Source organism: Dermochelys coriacea, chromosome 7, assembly GCF_009764565.3.
Source record: "Dermochelys coriacea isolate rDerCor1 chromosome 7, rDerCor1.pri.v4, whole genome shotgun sequence".
Taxonomy (NCBI): Eukaryota; Metazoa; Chordata; order Testudines; family Dermochelyidae; genus Dermochelys; species Dermochelys coriacea.
Genome location: NC_050074.1, coordinates 109,908,730 through 109,930,508, shown reverse-complemented (window position 1 = coordinate 109,930,508; position 21,779 = coordinate 109,908,730). Strand labels below are relative to the sequence as shown.

At 42.0% G+C, this 21,779-nt stretch overlaps 1 protein-coding gene across 5 annotated transcripts in view; it reads left to right on the top strand.

Annotated features, from left to right (window-relative positions):
- GRK5 (G protein-coupled receptor kinase 5) overlaps window positions 1-21,779 on the top strand; it is a 232,695-nt gene that overhangs the window by 182,837 nt on the left and 28,079 nt on the right. For 3 of the 5 annotated variants that reach the window (XR_005294025.2, XM_038410340.2, XM_038410341.2), the window contains exons 5-9: window positions 764-864; window positions 7,454-7,546; window positions 11,467-11,530; window positions 12,419-12,559; window positions 14,267-14,457. Coding sequence is in view for 4 of the 5 variants with exons in the window: in XM_038410340.2 (XP_038266268.1) it covers window positions 764-864; window positions 7,454-7,546; window positions 11,467-11,530; window positions 12,419-12,559; window positions 14,267-14,457 (590 nt within the window). In the remaining variant the exon portion in view is untranslated. Of the gene's footprint in view, window positions 1-763; window positions 865-7,449; window positions 7,547-11,466; window positions 11,531-12,418; window positions 12,560-14,266; window positions 14,458-21,779 lie in introns of those variants that run through there. The other 2 variants (XM_043518902.1, XM_043518903.1) reach the window with 2 other exon arrangements.

Sequence of the window (21,779 nt, the reverse complement as noted above, 5' to 3'; positions counted from 1 at the left end):
CAAGTCCCTTCTGTTAACTGGTCTGAAATAGACCAACCTGGTGATCTTCCAGGCATATTGCAAAAGACATTTGTTTGACAGGGATTTTGCAGAGCGCTGAAGGTATGTTTCCTACAGCAATGAAGGGGTGGAAAGGAGTTCTTGTAGGTAGTTGACTGGGAGAATTCCTGTCTGAAATGATTATTTTAATGTGCTGAGATTTCACTGTACTACTAATTATGTTAGGGTGCCCAGATTCACGTATCGGTGTCTTTTTAATATTATGTAAATCTGAATAAATAAATAAAATACATTCTTTCTGCTCTTGGTTTATGTTGAGCTCCTGCTGGGAAAAAAATGGATTCTTTTATACAACACAAAGAAGTATCAATGAGATGAAAACACTGGCAGAATTCTCTTTTGTTTTAAAGAATGAAGGACTAGTCCCTATGCAGTTCAGTATTGCAGGTTTTTCATGGGATGTAAAATGTGGTCTGTGAACTGATAGAGTTGGCAGGCCAGCATCTTTTGCATATCCATGGAGATCAAGAAGAGGTGAAAGTACAGAAGAGTGCATGAAAGATTATCACATTCATGTGGGGATACAGTGAAACGTAGAGCAAATTACTACAGTATCATACTTTTCTGCAGCACGACTCAATTCTCAAGTGCTCTTACACAACCCTTGGAGCTGACTTAGAATGGCCAAGAGCTTGGCTAATGAACATGTCTTAATGTTGCGCCTTATAACAAAGATAACACTGCTCCTTTTGTCTTTCCCTAGTCCCCAGTTTATGTTGCAGAAGTCAGTCAAGATCTTGTCCAGCAGACTGAGGAAAAACTCGAAATCAGCCCCTGCAAAGAGCTGTTTTCTCACTGTGCAAAGTAAGTATAACTTGACTTCCAAAGATCACACAGTTGCAGTGGTCAGACTTGTAAAAGACTGCATAAGATAGGGGGAGGAAATTTTAATTTGGATCTGCAGCTTGCATTTTCTTAAATTTACATTCATATTCTCAGACAAATAACTGACAAGTGATGAAATTGCTTCATCTGTATAAAATATAGTAAATATTTCCCTTCCACTATGCAGACTACATAAAGGAACTTAGTGTTTCAGGTATTTGACAGAATGTTCCAGCCAAGTGAACCAGCCCTAGACTTCATGCTGCGTGAAAAGAGGTACAATGATAATGAATCCAAAGAAAACATCTCTGTTTCAAAGTGAATAAAAATTAAGTGGTTATACAGTCCATTTATACTGAGGAATGTGCAAATGTTGCCTGCATGGCTTTTCCTGAAAACCTTCAACAAAAGGATGGGGCTTTTAAAAAAAATAATACCATCAGTCTGTTTATGGAGTTGAAATGTGTGTGCACTATTTAATCCTTTTGTCTGGGAAAAGGCTTATCAGTTTTGCAGAGGTGAAGCAATTGTGCTGTTGTGTCCTAAAGTTCCCAGTATGCAATTTACATTTGAAAACACTGATCCTACTATGTTTAATGCTAGTAGATCAGAAACAAACAAAAATACGAAAAGGGGGGAACATCTAAAACAGTCCCATCTGGTCTCTGGCTGAGCACATTTTATTTTTCCTAGGTGATGTAACGGGGATTTGAAAATGTGTTCTGCTGTCATTCACTGATTTGGCTCCTGTTATTGACCTTTTCTGCTTTCAGTTATGCTTTGCATTGGGAAAAGGTGTGGGTTACTTCTGTCCTTCTGTTATAACAAATTGGTTTACTTGTATTGGTCTCGTGTCCGTTGGGATATTGATATAACTTACTCCAATTGATTTCAGAGTAGCAGCCGTGTTAGTCTGTATTCGCAAAAAGAAAAGGAGTACTTGTGGCACCTTAGAGACTAACAAATTTATTAGAGCATAAGCTTTCGTGAGCTACAGCTCACTTCATCGGATGCATTTGGTGGAAAAAACAGAGGAGAGATTTATATACACACACACAGAGAACATGAAACAATGGGTTTATCATACACACTGTAAGGAGAGTGATCACTTAAGATAAGCCATCACCAACAGCAGGGGGGGAAGGAGGAAAACCTTTCATGGTGACAAGCAGGTAGGCTAATTCCAGCAGTTAACAAGAATATCAGAGGAACAGTGGGGGGTGGGGTGGGAGGGAGAAATACCATGGGGAAATAGTTTTACTTTGTGTAATGACTCATCCATTCCCAGTCTCTATTCAAGCCTAAGTTAATTGTATCCAGTTTGCAAATTAATTCCAATTCAGCAGTCTCTCGTTGGAGTCTGTTTTTGAAGCTTTTTTGTTGAAGTATAGCCACTCTTAGGTCTGTGATCGAGTGACCAGAGAAGTGTTCTCCAACTGGTTTTTGAATGTTATAATTCTTGACGTCTGATTTGTGTCCATTCATTCTTTTACGTAGAGACTGTCCAGTTTGGCCAATGTACATGGCAGAGGGGCATTGCTGGCACACGATGGCATATATCACATTGGTAGATGCGCAGGTGAACGAGCCTCTGATAGTGTGGCTGATGTGATTAGGTCCTATGATGGTATCCCCTGAATAGATATGTGGACAGAGTTGGCAACGGGCTTTGTTGCAAGGATAGGTTCCTGGGTTAGTGGTTCTGTTGTGTGGTGTGTGGTTGCTGGTGAGTATTTGCTTCAGATTGGGGGGCTGTCTGTAAGCAAGGACTGGTCTGTCTCCCAAGATCTGAGAGAGCGATGGCTCGTCCTTCAGGATAGGTTGTAGATCCTTGATGATGCGTTGGAGAGGTTTTAGTTGGGGGCTGAAGGTGATGGCTAGTGGCGTTCTGTTGTTTTCTTTGTTGGGCCTGTCCTGTAGTAGGTGACTTCTGGGTACTCTTCTGGCTCTGTCAATCTGTTTCTTCACTTCAGCAGGTGGGTATTGTAGTTGTAGGAATGCATGATAGAGATCTTGTAGGTGTTTGTCTCTGTCTGAGGGGTTGGAGCAAATGCGGTTATATCGTAGCGCTTGGCTGTAGACAATGGATCGAGTGGTATGATCTGGATGAAAGCTAGAGGCATGTAGGTAGGAATAGCGGTCAGTAGGTTTCCGATATAGGGTGGTGTTTATGTGACCATCGCTTATTAGCACCGTAGTGTCCAGGAAGTGGATCTCTTGTGTGGACTGGTCCAGGCTGAGGTTGATGGTGGGATGGAAATTGTTGAAATCATGGTGGAATTCCTCAAGAGCTTCTTTTCCATGGGTCCAGATGATGAAGATGTCATCAATGTAGTGCAAGTAGAGTAGGGGCATTAGGGGACGAGAGCTGAGGAAGCGTTGTTCTAAGTCAGCCATAAAAATGTTGGCATACTGTGGGGCCATGCGGGTACCCATCGCAGTGCCGCTGATTTGAAGGTATACATTGTCACCAAATGTGAAATAGTTATGGGTCAGGACAAAGTCACAAAGTTCTGTCACCAGGTTAGCCGTGACAGTATCGGGGATACTGTTCCTGACGGCTTGTAGTCCATCTTTGTGTGGAATGTTGGTGTAGAGGGCTTCTACATCCATAGTGGCTAGGATGGTGTTTTTAGGAAGATCACCAATGGACTGTAGTTTCCTCAGGAAATCGGTGGTGTCTCGAAGATAGCTGGGAGTGCTGGTAACGAAGGGCCTGAGGAGGGAGTCTACATAGCCAGACAATCCTGCTGTCAGGGTGCCAATGCCTGAGATGATGGGGCGTCCAGGATTTCCAGGTTTATGGATCTTGGGTAGCAGATAGAATACCCCAGGTCGGGGCTTACAGACAGCCCCCCAATCTGAAGCAAATACTCACCAGCAACCACACACCACACAACAGAACCACTAACCCAGGAACCTATCCTTGCAACAAAGCCCGTTGCCAACTCTGTCCACATATCTATTCAGGGGATACCATCATAGGACCTAATCACATCAGCCACACTATCAGAGGCTCGTTCACCTGCGCATCTACCAATGTGATATATGCCATCATGTGCCAGCAATGCCCCTCTGCCATGTACATTGGCCAAACTGGACAGTCTCTACGTAAAAGAATGAATGGACACAAATCAGACGTCAAGAATTATAACATTCAAAAACCAGTTGGAGAACACTTCAATCTCTCTGGTCACTCGATCACAGACCTAAGAGTGGCTATACTTCAACAAAAAAGCTTCAAAAATAGATTCCAACGAGAGACTGCTGAATTGGAATTAATTTGCAAACTGGATACAATTAACTTAGGCTTGAATAGAGACTGGGAATGGATGAGTCATTACACAAAGTAAAACTATTTCCCCATGGTATTTCTCCCTCCCACCCCACCCCCCACTGTTCCTCTGATATTCTTGTTAACTGCTGGAATTAGCCTACCTGCTTGTCACCATGAAAGGTTTTCCTCCTTCCCCCCCCTGCTGTTGGTGATGGCTTATCTTAAGTGATCACTCTCCTTACAGTGTGTATGATAAACCCATTGTTTCATGTTCTCTGTGTGTGTGTATATAAATCTCTCCTCTGTTTTTTCCACCAAATGCATCCGATGAAGTGAGCTGTAGCTCACGAAAGCTTATGCTCTAATAAATTTGTTAGTCTCTAAGGTGCCACAAGTACTCCTTTTCTTTTTACTCCAATTGAGTGCACGAGTCCTGAAGATGACAAAGGCAGAGCTTTGCTTGACGTAAAAAACCTGATGTCGGTTTCCATTTCTGAACTCGATTTCAAAGCTGACAGTTTACTGTAAAATGTATTTTGTTGATGCTGAGGATGGCAACAAAAAAGCAAATAACTGATAAAAGGCAGTCATTGTTTGTTATAATGCATGAAGCTTTTAATTACTAGATGGCAAGCTTTGGACACCACTTAGTTGAGTTCTGTATTAAGAAGAGTTTGAGATAACTAGCTAATTTATCTATTTCAGTTCATAAATGGTTATGAAACCTCATTCATAAAAATGCTGATCATTTCACATGAACTGGAATGGGATCAAAAGGAAGTTTTTAAAACTTGCTGTTGGTGTATTCTAAATGTATTGCACCATGTTAATTTTGGAAGTGTGCATAGTCAAACCCAGACAGGGAAAGGACACACACAAATGAGTCCAGAGGAGGGCAACGAAAATTATTAGGGGGCTGGAGCACATGACTTATGAAGAGAGGCTGAGGGAAATGGGATTATTTAGTCTGCAGAAGAGAAGAATGAGGAGGGATTTGATAGCTGCTTTCAACTACCTGAAAGGGGGTTCCAAAGAGGATGGATCTAGATTGTTCTCAGTGGTAGCAGATGACAGAACAAGGAGTAATGGTTTCAAGTTGCAGTGGGGGAGGTTTAGGTTGGATATTAGGAAAAACTTTTTCACTAGGAGGGTGGTGAATCACTAGAATAGGTTACCTAGGGAGGTGGTGGAATCTCCTTCCTTAGAGGTTTTTAAGGTCGGGCTTGACAAAGCCCTGGCTGGGATGATTTAGTTGAGGATTGGTCCTGCTTTGAGCAGGGGGTTGAACTAGATGACATCCTGAGGTCCCTTCCAACCCTGATATTCTATGATTTTATGAAATGTGATGTTTGCCTGCCTTTATGTGTTGGAGCAAGGATTTATTTCAAATACATCTCCATGGATAAGACTGATCCCCTGGAGAAATATATATGTTTGCATGTGTTTCCCTTGTTTTGTTTTTTAATAGCTGCTGTGGCATGTACCACTGTTATCTTGTATCTTGTTGGGTGTAGGTATGATTTTGGATTTTTTTTCTTTTTGTTTGTAACCCGCTAATGAGATTTGCTTCTGTAAACTACACTTCTGAGAAAAAATATTTGCTGTCATTGAGACATATACCACATGACCTGTGTGTCCTATCTAAACTAACCAAGACAACTTGAATTGGAATCTTGAATGTAAAATACTAACAATTAGCTCCTCATTCACAATCTACAAAACAAGAATTGCTAGGAAATAATTTCAAACAAACAACAAATTCCAGAAAATTAAAAATGGCTCATGGGCAATTAATGAATGGAGAAAAGCTAAATTCAGGAGATATATTATTAACAATGAATAATTCACTCAGCTTGAGAACCATATCAGTTAGATAATGAGAAGACCTAGTCCCAAAGCACAATTGTTCCTCAACGGGAAATACCATAGAAATGTTTCCTTTCTCTCAGAGCTGCTTTCTACTTAGAGAGGTGCTTGTGTGATGTCGTCATTGCCGACAGGTTTATACCAGTACTTGTCTGGATGTCATTTTCTGTCTCTGAAATCCTTTTCTAAATTAAAGTGTATTTGGCTAGAAAGCATGCAATGCCTTCCATTGCACTGGTTGGTCACAAGGTAAGACTAGTTCCAGCAGGCTAGCCAATCAGGAGACCAAGAGCTATCAGAGGAGCCCTGATTGACTAATCTTTAGATTCTATATGATTAGATGCCTCCTTTTCCCCTCAAGTAACTCTGGGCCACTGTGCGGTGAGGCTGGGGGGAGAGCAAGTCTCATTCCCTATGCTGTGTCTCTTCCACTCTGGGCTAAGCTCTGCCCCCTGATGACATGCCAGCAGAGGCACGAGCACACCAATCAGCAGTAACCTGAAAGGACAGGACAGCAACCAGTTATACAGCAGCAGACCCTGCACATCAATGCCTGAGGCCTGTCTCATCTTATTTCTCTCAGCCCTGCCCCTCAGCCAGTCTCACAGGACTTCTGTCTGTCTCTGGCCACTTGCTACCTATCACACACTAATTCTCTGGCATATTTTCACTGGCTTTCTACCAAAGCTTTGCATCCACAACATGACCACCCAAGGCCCCTTCCTGACACAGGTCCAGATCCACAGACCCATCCCACTTTCTTCATTTGTTTCATTCTGCTAGCAACATAGCTCTTGGGCAGGGTCCTTTGGCTTAATTCAGTAACGTTTTGCTTTCTTTGGACTAAAATTACTTCTTCCCAAAAGCATGAGTTATGATTGACTCCTTTGCTTTAGCTAACAGCATCCCTGATGGTCACTCAATAACTGAGATGTCATGCCAGAAAGTTTGAGTACAGATCTAAACATTCCCCAAAGTTCAGGAAGACTGACTCCGGTGGGGTTTGGTTTGGCCCCCTCCTCAAGTTATTAACTGCCCTAGTGGCTAAGGGCCTAATCCAAAGTCCAAAAAGTCAATGGGAGCCTTTCCATTGCCTTCAATAGACTTTGGATCAAGACCTACATGCCCCCTACATGTGACCTCACTGTTAGCTACCATTATTACCGGCTCTTGGTGCCAGCCAGCTGAAGAGTTTCAGAACCAGTGCCATTGTCAACACACATGTTGGCACACTAGTACCACACATGGTGAGGTACAGTGTATATGACACATTGTTCCAATGTAGCGCCTAATGATTAAAAACGTGACTAAAACAAGGTGGAAATAAACAAAGCAACATTGCTTTAAAGCAAGACTGAAATTCCTTTTTTTTTTTTTCAAGTTCAGGATTATAAAATGCTTATATATCTTTTTCATCTGAGACAGATCTGTCCTTGACTACCTAAGTGGAGAGCCATTTCAAGAATACCTAGGCAGCATGTACTTTGATAGGTTTCTGCAGTGGAAGTGGTTGGAAAGGTAAGCACTGCTCTTTTAAAAAATATATATATTTTCAGTTTCTATGCAAAACATGCAATCTGTGTGTCAAAAAAGCATGCATTGCTCCCACTGGTTTTTAAATCAAAGGCAGAATTTGGCCCTATCTTTGAGTTACAAACTATTTTAGAATGTAAAATTACAAAGAATGAGAAGAGGGATGGGGGAAGTGACATAAATTATTGTAGTGAGAATTTACCTGACCATCCAGACATTTACTAGAACCTTCCCTCCCATCGGCTTTCCCTCTTACCTCCTAGACTCCATATAACAGCTCTCAGATTTTGCTCTCCTTCATTCTCCCTCTTTCCCTCCACACAGACCCCTTGTGCCATGCTCTCTGCACCCTTAAGCTATGCTTCAGAATTTCCATTCTTCTCAGAAAGGCTTCCCCAAGTATTTGATCATAAGTGCCCATTGTTAGAAGGGTCAAAAAGCCGAATGAGGCTTTGTCCTGCAGAATGAAACCAGATAAGAATCAAACTTACCTCAGGGCTAGATCCCATTTCACCCACTAGCTGAGCCCCCCCAACCGTGAACCAGTCTACTCCAACTATAGGCAAGATAGCAGTGGTCCTCCTTCTACCTGCACAGACTGAGGAATAATCTCCTCCCCTTCCCTCCACTCTCTAGAATACCACTTTCCTCAAGATAGTGAGGATATGTCTACACTACAGTGATACTGCGGCACAGCTGCAGCACTGTAGCCATGCCACTGTGGCACTGTAGCATAGACGCTTCCTATGTTGACGGAAGGGGTTTCTTCATTGATAAAGGTAATCCATCTCTCCGAGAGGCAGTAGCTAGGTCTGTGGAACAATTCTTCTGCTGATCTTGATGCATCTACAGTAGGTTGACCCAAGTATGTTGCACAGGGCGTGACATTTTTCACAGCCCTGAGTGATGTAGCTAGGTTGATTTAATATTTAGGTGTAGACCAGACTATATTGAAGTCGTAGGCCACAGATAACACCTTAGGAAGCTACATTGCAGAATTGTGCACCATAGACCTATAGGATGAGATTTTCAAAGCTGCTTGAGGAATTTTGACACGCAATTCCCATTAAAATTAATGGGAACTGGGTATCCAAATTTACTTATGTGGCTTCAAAAATTCTCTTCCCTAATAGTTACTGTGCTCCCTGTCACAAAAAGTTTTTCATTGCAGGCAAATAGATGTTTGCATCTTGTTGCAAATATGTTTAAATGACCCACTTTAGCAGTTACATCCTACCTGCAGCATGTGTCTATGATGTGAAGTTTTAGATGTGCATTGAATCTCCACTTTTCACATTTGCAAACAGCATGATAAGCAATGCTAAACCAGATTCTGCTTGCTAGAAAAGTTAATAATAAAACAGAAAAACGCCCTAGCTATGGCTAGTGTGTGTAGTGTTTAACTTCCAGTACACTGGGTACCATTTAAAAAAAACACTCTGCAATTTGAGCCGTCCTTTTGCGTAGCTAACCTTTGAATGCTGATGACCAAGACAGATCTACAATAACTTTTTGGAGGATCCACTATTTCTGTTTTTATAACACAAAGGAAAATACAGCATGTGTGTCCTAGGCCAAAATTATTAGGTACACATTTCCAGGCACACTTCATTTTCAAGAATCTTTAGGGGCTTTGACCTGCCAAGACAAAGAAACGTGTATTCTTTGTTGGCTGGTGCCACAGCGGATTGGTGCTGCTGCTTAATGGTGTCTGTAACTCTGAGTTAAAGGCATTCCACACTTTCCACAGACTGAATTACAAGATTTCAGAGTAGCAGCCATATTAGTCTGTATCCGCAAAAAGAAAAGGAGTACTTGTGGCATCTTAGAGACTAACAAATTTATTTGAGCATAAACTTTTGTGAGCTATAGCTCACTTCATCGGATGTGTGCAACCACTGTATGCATCCGAGGAAGTGAGCTGCAGCTCACGAAAGCTTATGCTCAAATAAATGTGTTTGTCTCTAAGGTGCAACAAGTACTCCTTTTTTTTTTTTTTTGTGAATTACAAGAGAAGATTTTAGGGCCAGATTCTCAGCTTGTGTAAATCAGCAAAATTCAGATGAAATCAACGGAGCTGTGCCAATGGCAGCAGCTAAAAATCTAACTCTTAAAATTAAATACCATTTGGCTGACGGTCAGTCATTTCAGGTCAGTACATGCCATATTCCACATGAAAACCAGAGCATCCAGTGTTCACTGTTATGCTCTATTTTCTTTCTTCCACTTAAATTGAAAAAGATCAGATGTTTCCTATCAAGTCTGACCTTTTTCAGTCTACTGTCACATCTAGGATTTGGAATTTTGTCCAATGCATTGAAGATTTTTATTCCCCCCCCCCCGCCCCCACCAAAAAAACAAAAAAACTTGACAAGACATCAGATGAGCCCACTCAGTTTAGGAAACTGAAGAGCACTTTCCAGCATTAAACAAAGACAACTTCACTAGCATGGAATGATTAACAGCTCATTCTGAGAGCCTGTTGGCTTCAACAGAACAGCTAAATGCTCAGTTTATTCCAGGGACGCTGGCAAATACATAGTTATTCCGGTTAATTGGTGCTTTTAACCCTACTAGTGTTTGCAATATTTTCGTAGAAGCTTGAAAATCACATTTTCCCCTTCCAGTTTGGTCCATTCCCATTTCATTTATATAAGGTTTCCTTCTCCCTCCCTCACGCTTGCTGTTTTTTTTTAAATAGAGCACAAATGAACATGGCTCAGCCTAATGTTTACTTTCTTTGTTATCATCAGCCACATCCTTTTGTGTTGGTCTCACAGCTATGCTATTTAACTTATGCTCAGTTTGCTGCCCTAGAGCAGCAAAACAAAGCTACTATAGGGTTCATATGAATATTCATTAGCAGTAGCTTTTAATATAGTTTTATTTCAATCCTTAGTGACAGAGTGGTGGTTTAAAAAGTAAGGTATTTGGAATTAAATATTCTCCAGCAAATTATAAAAATGTAAGGAAGGTAAATGTTAGAATTAGGATTGGAGGCCTACCTTTTATGGGAAAATTGTATATACATTTAATAGCGATGAAGTTCTATAGAAGTTATTCTAAAATAACTATAGAAACAGGCCTGAATGGAAAACCAGTCTGCAGATTGTAAGCTCCTTGGGGCAGGGACTAATGTTTTTGGTCTGTGTTTGCACAGCGCCTAGCACAGTGGGGTCCTGGTCTATGACCTAGGTGCTGTGGTGATACAAATAATAAATAATAACAACAGGCTTTCATGACAACTACATGAGACTGAGTTGGGCCAGTGGGAAAGTACATTACAAATACGGGCTGCTCAATTCCCTCTTCCTTGCCCATTCCATTCCTGCCTTCCCGCACCAAACCCCACTGCAAGGGGACACAGAAGGAGTCCCTGAGAAGCTTGACTTCATGACATGATGGGACACAGGCTTCCTATAAGTCCAGTGAGCCTGAAGGATTTCCACCCAAGGTAAGGCACTCTGTGCCCATGGAGGAAGGGGCAAGATTTGACCCTTAATAGATACCCGTGAATTATCGGATGATTCATAGCATGATCGTGACTTTTCAAACTCTTCTGACTCCTCATATTTTTTTTTAAACAAAACCCCAAATGATGGAAAGTCAGGTCCCCGTGTAGTCCTAAGACTTTGTCAGAAATTATGCTGCACACCAGTGACTCACTAATGTGTTGTATTTTATTACAGCTTAATATGTTGGAATTGAAAAATTCAAGCCATACACAGTATTGCAGTAATGTAATTACATAATTATGTAGTCTATTAGATAATGTGATTGCCTTGAAATAATGTTATTATACAATATTTAGCTATTTTGTTCTTTCGAAAGTATGATCTGAAATAAATAAATCTTAGACAGTGCATTAAATGTAGAGTTTCTTTTTATATTTCCTTTTCTTTCAGGCAACCAGTAACGAAAAACACATTTAGGCAGTACAGGGTACTAGGAAAAGGTGGTTTTGGGGAGGTGAGTAATTCTGAAAGCTTCTGTTAAGAATGTTTCTCACCTCACAGGCACTGCAGGTTAAAAGAAATCTTTTTCATAAGAAAGAGGATGGTTTTAACCACTTAATTGCTGACAGTTTTCTGTTAACATTTCATAAGATTATAACCCTCCAGGGTCACCTACAGAAATGACTCTCTTGTTTTGTCTGTTAGTTACTTTTGAATCATGCTTTCACCGTTATTATCTGTATCACAATAGCAACTAGAGGCCTCTGCTTAGATCAGGGCATCATCTAAATGCACTTTATGAAACAGGGCCCTGCCCTGAAGAGTGTATAATCTAAGGGTTCATCTACACAGCAAAAAACCCCTGCATCAATGAGTCTCAGAGCCCAGGTCGACTGATTCAGGTTCGCACGGTGGAGCTAAAAATAGCCGTGCAGATGTTCAGCTCTGGCTGGAGCCTGGGCTCTGAAACCCAGCAAGGGTCTCAGAGCCTGGGCTCCAAGCCTGAACGTTTACACTGCTCTTATTAGCCTCGCAGTGTGAGCCCGAGTCAGTTTACCCAGGCTCTGAGGCTTCCTGCCATGTTTATTTTTCTGCTGTGTAGACAGACGTACCCTAAGTAGACGAAGCAGACAAAGGGTGGGAGTGGAAACAGGTATAGAAATCTGAAGTGACTACACTAAGTTTCTAAAGCAGGTCAGTTCCAGAACCAGGGCGAGAACCCTTGTCTCTGGATGCTCTGTTCTGTGCCCTACACAGTGGGCTGCACTGCCTCTCACACCATTAGCAAGCCCTTAAAAAAGCCTGCAGACAAATCAGACGGTGAGGTACTAAACTTTAGAGATAAAGAGTATTTTCTTTAAGCTACCCAAGTAATTGTTTTTCCCTTCTCTTTAATTTTTAGGTCTGTGCTTGCCAAGTCCGAGCAACAGGGAAAATGTATGCCTGCAAAAGATTAGAGAAGAAGAGAATAAAAAAGAGGAAAGGCGAATCCATGGCACTAAATGAAAAGCAGATTTTAGAAAAAGTCAATAGTCAATTTGTAGTAAGTATTGAACTCCTCTCTCTGGGCCCAGTTACATTGTCAGTCCCTGTGCATAATTCTTGTTGACTTCAGTGCCTCCAGTTGGCTTCATGGTACACGTAGTGGCAGCGGAAGCTGGCCGACTGTATAATGCTTACTCAGTTTACCGGAGCCCTTCTCTTTTCCATTCAACTGATTGTAGTTTTGGCTTGCAGTATGTGAGACGTGCACCAAATGTGGTGGCTACTTCTATGTAGGGAATTTAAAATGTTTACTCTTTGCAGCCTCCAGTTATATTGGGGTTATGTCAGGCTGAGCTATTTTTATCTCCAGTGATTGCCTTATTTCCCTGTACCAGGGTGAGAGAGTGATTTGGATGAGAGTGAACTGGCTGAAGCTCAACCCAGTAAGACCAAGATGATGGTGCTTGGCTAGCAGGAACCATGTAGTCAATATGATGGGCCTGGTCTGTCCTGTAGGGTTGCCAACCCTCCCAGATTGGCCAGGAATCTCCCAGAAGTGGCCTCAATCTCCTGCTTGCTATTGAAAGCAATCTGGGAGATTTTAATTGGCCAAAAGTCCGGTCAGCAGTGCAATGGGGCTTAGGCAGGCTCCCTACCTGCCCTGGCTCTGCGCAGCTCCCGGAAATGGCTAGCATGTCTGGCTCCTAGGCTCAGGGGCAGCCAGGAGGTCTCTGTGCGCTGCCCTGGCCCAGGAGCCAGCTCTGCAGCTCCCATTGGCTGGGAACCCGTGACCAATGGGAGCTGCAGGGGCGGTGCCCGAAGGCAAGGGCAGCACACAGAGTTGCCTGCCCGCCCTTGAGCCTAGGAGCCGCACGGACATGCTGCTGCCTCCAGGAGCCACCTGAGGTAAGCACCGCCCAGCTGGAGCCCACACCCCTCACCCCAACCCCGTGCTCCAGCCCTGAGCCCCCTCTCGCATCCAAACTCCCTCCCAAATCCTACACCTCGAACCTCCTCCTGCACCCCAACTCCCTGCCCCAGGCTTCGCCCGGAGCTCCCTCCCACACTCCAAACCTCTCGGCTCCAACCCAGAGCCCACACCCCCTCCTGCACGTCAACCCCCTGCCCCAGCCCGGTGAAAGTGAGTGAGGCTGGGGGAGAGTCAGCGACAGAGGGTAGGGGGATGGAGTGAGCAGGGGCAGGGCCTCGGAGAAGGGGCGGGGCAAGGGTGCGACCTCGGGGAGGGGGCGGGGCAAGGGTATTTGGCAATTAGACAGTCAGCAACCCGACTGTCCTGTGACTGAAGGTATGTCTACTTAGATTTTGGAGCAAGCGGGAGCAAGCCTCCCAGCATGGGTTGACAGACTCAGGCCAGCAGGGCTCTTGCTAGCACTCTAAAAATAGCAGTAGAGACAGTGTTTTGCAGTTGTGACTAAGGCTCTGAAGCATAAGGAGGGGAGTGGGCCTCAGAGCCTGAGCTCCAGCAATTGCAAAGTACGGCCTACGCAGCTATTTTTAAAGCACCAGCTTGAGGCCACAGAGGATTCAAAATATCAGTCCATCATATTCTAATTGCTGGGGATTTTAATGTGGTTTTGTAAAACAAGCTTGATGGCACAAAAAAGGCTCCTATCTTCTCCGCATTTTGCTCTGTTTACAACACACTGTTGCCAAATTTTGGCACTTTTATTGTACAAAAGTTAGCAATGACTTCAACAGAACTTATGACGGAACTGCCAGTGCTATTTTACAACTGTCTTTCTAGGTTAACTTAGCCTATGCCTATGAAACAAAGGATGCATTGTGTTTAGTTCTGACCATAATGAATGGGGGTGACTTGAAGTTCCACATCTACAACATGGGCAACCCAGGCTTTGAGGAGGAGAGAGCTTTGTTTTATGCAGCAGAGATTCTTTGTGGCTTGGAAGACCTGCATAGAGAAAACACGGTATACAGGTAAGCTTTCCTCAGTGTCTTGGGATATTCATCAGGTGAAGCTTGAATTGTAGGGCCTATTTCAGTGCAATATCTCCTACATGTTTACGCAGTGTCTTGGATTTCTCAGGGCTTTGGAGGAATTCAATAAGACGCAATAATAATGGAAGGAAGCAGTAGCTTTACTGAATACATTCTATATAGATGATATAGAACATACTATATAGAACTCACTAAAGCTTCCAAAATCCTGTCTCAACTTGCATGTATAAAACCTAGACAGATTCTTTAAGAGTTATTTCTCCTAAGCTACTTCTTAGTCAGTATTATACAGAGATCATCCTGGGACATGAAACTTCCATTTTTACTAGTTAGATTGTGCTAGTGACTGTAATGTACTATGTACTTCCCAAACAGAAAAGAAGACAGAAGGGTACAGATTAAAAATGCAAAGGCAAAGGATGATGGAAAGGGATGTAACATGCAAGCAAAATGATGAGAGTGATTATGGACACATAGTTTAACTACATGGTTGAATTTTGTTGTTGTTTTTTAAATTAACACACTGGGAGTAATTCTCCTATCATGAATGTTGGTGTAACTCAGGAGTCAAAAGGAATTGTGGCTAGGGGGATTATCCCTCTTCCTTCCGTCAAGGTAGCCAAATATGTTTTTTTTTCTTAATGACCAGAGAGGTTTAAACGTGGTGAGAGACGAGAATGTGCGTATTTCCTTCCCTTCACACTGTCTTCAGGAACACCACAGGTGTGCTGAGAATGTGCAGCAGCATGAGATAATTACAGACCAAATTCCCCTCCCCACCCAACCTTCCCCTCTTCGGCCCCTACAGAACGAGTAGGCATTCTCTGTGAGTTTCTCATTCACTTGTTTTCTCTTTCTTTCTTTCCCTCAAGAAGCAACAGTGGTGTTGGAAATGGACAGGTCAGTCAGCAGGGAGACCTATAAGCAGGGAAAAGAGAAGAATAAGGACATTAGAAAGCATAGGTTTCAGAGTAGCAGCCGTGTTAGTCTGTATTCGCAAAAAGAAAAGGAGTACTTGTGGCACCTTAGAGACTAACAAATTTATTAGAGCATAAGCTTTCGTGAGCTACAGCTCACTTAAATGCATCCGATGAAGTGAGCTGTAGCTCACGAAAGCTTATGCTCTAATAAATTTGTTAGTCTCTAAGGTGCCACAAGTACTCCTTTTCTTTTTATTAGAAAGCATGTGGTCCTCATGTAGGTGCGGGATTTATTCCTCTTCCTTCCGGTAGAGTGAATAAAGCAATAGGTGTCTGAATGAAAGGACACTGATTTGAGCTTCAGAGAAGTCATGCAAGTGAGGCACACTATAGACCATGTCATAACCTTGATCCAGGTGTGCAGTGTCAAGCTGAATGGATGCCGAATGTGCAGCTAGAAGGCAAAAAAAGACCCCAAGCCTGAAAAACTCAGCATGCAGTTATTGATGGGGGTTAAACACTCCTTTATGGCACATCGGTTGCAGAGCAGGATGACAGATAATGTGTCTGAGCTCTCCACCTCCATATTAGCTGAGCATCTCATTGCACCAGGATACCATGTACAAATGCTTTTGCAGGAGAGGTCAGGGATTTCTTGCTGAATCAGCAGGCTGGATGCAGAGTCAATTTCCATGGATGCCAGGAAAATTTTTTTTTCAAATGGCGCTCTAATATAGTTTAAAACAATATGTAATGTTTGTTTTCCTGAGCCTGGCTTGTGAAATCATTATTACTGGCATTCTATTCTGCAGAGGTCCTGTGTATTGATAAAGTACCATCCAAGGGGCATTACTTCCAGGAAGATAATGTGTTTTGACACGAGACCACAATTTAAATCATGAATGTGGCCATACAGCGTCTGGTGCTATCTTTATTGTGAGGAATAGGCCATAAGGAATGAATCATTTATTGCAATTTTATACCAGTTCTGGCTGTGATCTTGCTAACTCTCACAGGGAGTGTAAGGGAGTATTTTGGAAGTGGAAACCTCTGAGAGGAATGATGGTGATGGTGATGGGTGACATTACATTCCTGCCCATGACACTTTTCCAGCACTATTTTAGAAGCTTCAGCAACGGCCCATTATTTGTAATTCTATTAAGTGCTTTGGGTCTTACGAACGGCACTATAGGGCAATAAATGTAGTAACTAAAATGCTGCAGCTTGAGCCAAGTGAATAATTCATAACAACACACTTTTTCATCACATTTCACTTCTTACTCTATTTGCAAAATGTTTGCAAGTAGTTGACAAAAATTCCAAAATGTATTCATTTTTAGATAGCTCTGAAACCAATACCATCAGAGGAAAATGTGTCCAGTTTGGAATATTACAATCAAATATACAATTCAGAGTTTACTTCCTGTTACTAGTCAAATATTTGAGCTTAAATTTCACTTTTCAACCATGTTTGTAATAGTAGAGCTCAACTGTTCCTGGAAAGCAAGCATGCTGCGGACCCAGCTGAATTATTGATTATTATTTATGTTACAGTAGTGCCTGGAGTTTCCCATCTACTGTATATCTGGGCCCCATTGTTTTAGGCATTGTAGAAATATATAGTTGGGCCTTGTACAGCTTTAACTACCCCAGTACAACCTCCCTACCATGGATGCAGTTATATCAGTATAAGAGTGCTTATACCTGTACAGCTTATTCCACTATGGGAAGGGGAATAATCTTATATCAGTACGATACCTATGCCTGTCTAAGTGGAGAAAGTGACTAGGGGAGAGGCTGTTCTAGATTTGATTCTGACAAATAGGGAGGAACTGGTTAAGAGTTTGAAGGTGAAAGGCAGCTTGGGTGAAAGTGATCACGAAATGATAGAGTTCATGATTCGAAGGAACGGTAGGAGGGAAAACAGCAGATTAAAGACAATGGACTTCAAGGGGCCAGACTATAGCAAACTCAGAGAATTGGTAGGTAAGAGCCTGTAGGAAGCAAGTCTAAGGGAAAAGAGAGTTCATAAGAGCTGGCAGTTCTTTGAAGACACATTATTAAGTATACAAGAGCAAACTATTCCAGTGCATGGGAAAAATAAGAAGTATGGTGAGAGACCACCCTGGCTTAGCCAGGATTTCTTCAACGACCTGAAACTCAAAAAAGAGTCATACAAAAAGTGGTAAATAAGTAAAATTATGAAGGATGAATATAAAAAAAAACCAACACAAGCATGTAAGAACAAAATCAGAAAGTCCAAAATGAGATTAAGCTAGCTAGGTACATAAAGGGTAACAAGAAAACATTTTACAAATATATTAGAAGCAAGAGAAAGACCAATGACAGGATAGGCCCATTAGTCAATGGGGAGGGGAAAACAATAACAGAAAATGCAGTAATGGCCAAAGTGTTAAATGTAATTTTTGTTTCAGTTTTCACCAAAATGGTTAGCAGTGGTCAGATGACTAACATAATGAACATCAGTGTAAATGGGGTAGGATCTGAGGCTAAAATAGGGAAAGAACTAGTTAAGAATGATTTAGACAAGTTAGATGTATTCAAGTTGGTAGGGCCTGACAAAATACATTCTAGAATACTTAAGGAACTGGCTGAAGAGATCTCTGAGCCATTAGCAATTATCTTTGAGAACTCATGGTGGAGGTCATGACAGGTTCCCCTGGGGTGCCACTTGGAACTGGGGTACCACTGAGCCCTCTTGACCCACCAGCTTGGGCTCCTTCTCATACTGTCCTGCTGTGACAAGTGCAAAGCCCTCCAAGCTTGCACATTCATCAGCATTCACACAGGTAGGAACACACCCAGCTGCACTTATATGCAGGCTCTCTAACCATCAGCCTCCCAGTCTAGGACCCCAGACCACCAGTATCACCCTGCCCTGGTCAAATCTGGCCAGTACATGGGTTTAACACCCGGTCTGCCTCTCCCTCAATGTGAAGAGGACCATGCACATTTGTGGTAACCAAGCTTAGATTTTCTCCAGACATCTTAGCCAAACACAGACTGGTTTGGATTAAAATATCAAATGAATTTATTAACTACAAAAAGATAGATTATGAGTGATTATAAGTGATAGCAAAGAGATCAAAGCAGATTAACTAGCAAATAAACAAAACACGGAAACTAAACTTAATATACTATATAGATTGGATATGAATAGCAAATCCTCACCATAAGTGATGATACAAGCAAGTTGCAGACTCTTAAGGGGCAAGGTGCACTGGCTTATAGCTTGACATCCCCAGGTATTCCATTCATAGGCTAAAAATCCCTTTAGCTGGGTCCAGCACGTCCCACAATTCAGCCTTTGTTCCTAAAGTGTTTCCAGGAGTCACTTTGGGTGGGGAGTCAGTGAAGAACCATGATGATGTCTCTCCCCTGCCTTAAATAGATTTTGTATATGGCGGGAACCCTTTGTTTCAAAGCTTGGTTCCCACACCAGTCAGTGGAAAAACACTGATATCCCAAGATGGAGTCCAGCACCAGGTAACCTGGTCACATGTCCCTGTAGTGTCGCAGCAGCCATAACTCAGAGGCTGTCTGTAAGGTCCTCAGGAAGGCTCCTGGGTGGGAGGTAAGCTTATTCTAAGGCCTATTGTTTTCTCCTAATGGCTCATTAACCTGAATGGGCCCTTCTCAGCCAGCCATCTATACTGAGAGCCTTTTGCCTAGTGGGCATTCTCCATGTATAAACACATTTTGTAATATTGATGCATAGTCAATATCCCCAACTTCAGATACAAAAAATGATACATGCATACAAATAGGATAATCATATTCAGTAAATCATAACCTTTCCAATGACACCTCACATGACTTATCTTGCATAAAATACATCATAATTATGCCATAATCATATCATCATCATAATATCTCTATGAAGAAAATGGAGAGCAGTGTCACAGAGGGGAGATATCCCAGTGGACTGGAAAAGGGCAAATATAGCACCTATCTATAAAAAGGGGAATAAGAACAACCCACAGAATTATAGACCAGTCAGCTTAACTTCTGTACCCAGAAAGATAATGGAGCAAATAATTAAGCAATTAATTTGTAGGGACCTAGAAGATAAGGTGATAAATAACAGTCAACATGGATTTGTCAAGAGCTAATCATGTCAAACCAACCTAATATCCTTCTTTGACTGGGCAACAAGCCTCGTGGATGGGAGAGAAGCAGCCGATGTGATATATCTCAAGTTTAATAAGGCTTTTAATACTGTCTCACATGACTTTTTCATACATAAACAACAGAAACAGTCTAGACAAACCTATTATAAGGTGGGTGCACAACTGGTTGGAAAACCATATTCAGAGAGTAGTTATCAATGGTTCACAGTCAAGCTGGAAGGGCATATTGAGTGGAGTCTGCAGAGATCTGTCCTGGGTCCATTTCTATTCAATATCTCCAAAAATGATTTGGATAATGGCATAAGAGAGTACATTCATAAAGTTTGCAGATGATACCAGGCTTGGAGGAGTTGCAAGTGCTTTGGAGAACAGCATTAGAATTCAAAATGATCTTGACAAAATGGAGAAATTATCTGAAATAAATAGGATAAAATTCAATAAAGAGAAATGCAAAGCACTACACTTAGGAAGGAATAATCAATTGCACAAATACAAAATGGGAAATGACTGCCTGCGGAGGAGTACTGCAGAAAAGGATCTGGGGGTTATAATTGATCACAAACTAAATATGAGTCAACAATGTAATACTGTTGCAAAAAAAGCAAACATCATTCTGGGATGTATTAGTAGAGGTGTTGTAAGCAAGACACAAAGTAATTCTTCCTCTTTACTGAGCACTAATAAGGCCTCAACTGGAATACTGTGTCTGGTTCTGGGCACCACACTTAGAGAAAGATGTGGACAAACTGGAGAAAGTCTAGAGGAGAGCAACATGAAGGTCTAGAAACCATGACCTATGAGGAAATATTGAAAAACTTGGGTTTGTTTAGTCTGGAGAAGAGAAGGCTGAGGGGGGACAAAACAGTCTTCAAGTACATAAAAGGTTGTTGTAAGGAGGAGGGTAATAAGTTGTTGTTCTTAACCACTGAGGACAGGACAATGAGCAATGGGCTTAAATTGCAGCAAGAGAGATTTAAGTTAGACATTAGGAAAAACTTCCTAACTGTCAGGGTAGTTAAGCATTGGAACAAATAACCTAGGGAGCTTGTGGAATTTCCATCATTGGAGGTTTTTAAGAACAGATCAGACAAACGCCTGTCAGGGCTGGTCTACTCTAGATAATACGTAGTCCTGCCATGAGTGCAGGGGACTGGACTAGATGACCTATCAAGGTCCCTTCCAGTTCTACATTTCTATGATTCTATAACTGCATTCACAGTAGGGCTTTTATTTAGTATAACTATTTCAGTAAAAAAATGACACCACTCTAAAAATACATATTATACCATTAAAATATTCATGTGTAGACCATGCATAAGAGACAGTCTCTGCCCTGTAGGTGCTTACAATCTAAAAGACAAATAAAGGCCAGGAGAACAGAAATATTTTTCCTCTATTTTACAGATAGGGCACCGAAAGATGACATGCCTTGTCATACATGGAGCTAGTGACAGAGCTGGGACTTGAATCACTGTCTCCTGAGACCCAGCCCAGAGTGTAAATCACAAGACCATCTTTGCTCCTATTCAAATCAGAATTAATTTCTGAATTCACCTGAACATGCAGGAATTTTTTTTTCCCCACTTCACTTGGCTGTTCCTGCAGCATGAAATGTGAGTGATTGCTGACAGGATTGAAAGTGAAAGTAAAGGATGGAATCTAGGTTCCTCAAGGAAATGGCTCCTAAGAGTTTAAAATTAGGTTGAAAAAAGTATGTGGGGAATGACTTTTATTACATGGCTCCAACACGGAGAGAGAACTTTGGTTAACATTGAGAGAGAAGCACACACTGGTATGTAAAATAAAGTCATACATTCTCCACAGCATTCTTCTCCCCTTCACATATTTGAGTACTTTTTGTTTGAAAAGTAGGCTTGGTACCACTGGGCGCTCAGCAAAGTTTATCTGGTGAGGTCAAGAGGGTTTTTAACTGGCAAAGGGAGAAAAAGAATGTTTGTGGCACCATGTGTTTCTGCTTAAAATAATAAACGAGAGCAAGATAGGTTTTGAAAATGTGCCCTCGGCACCGTCAGATTATAAAATACCCCTATCCAATGATTGCAAAACTCCAGTTATTCCAATAGTCCAGTTTGAAATATCAGGCAGCACTCTTGCATGGACTCTGTATGGTGGGTGGCCTCCTGCAATGCAGATTTCTCTCCTTCTAACACCCACTGCCCCCACAGACACACAAACACACACACGTGTGCGTGCATACACACTTTGAAAA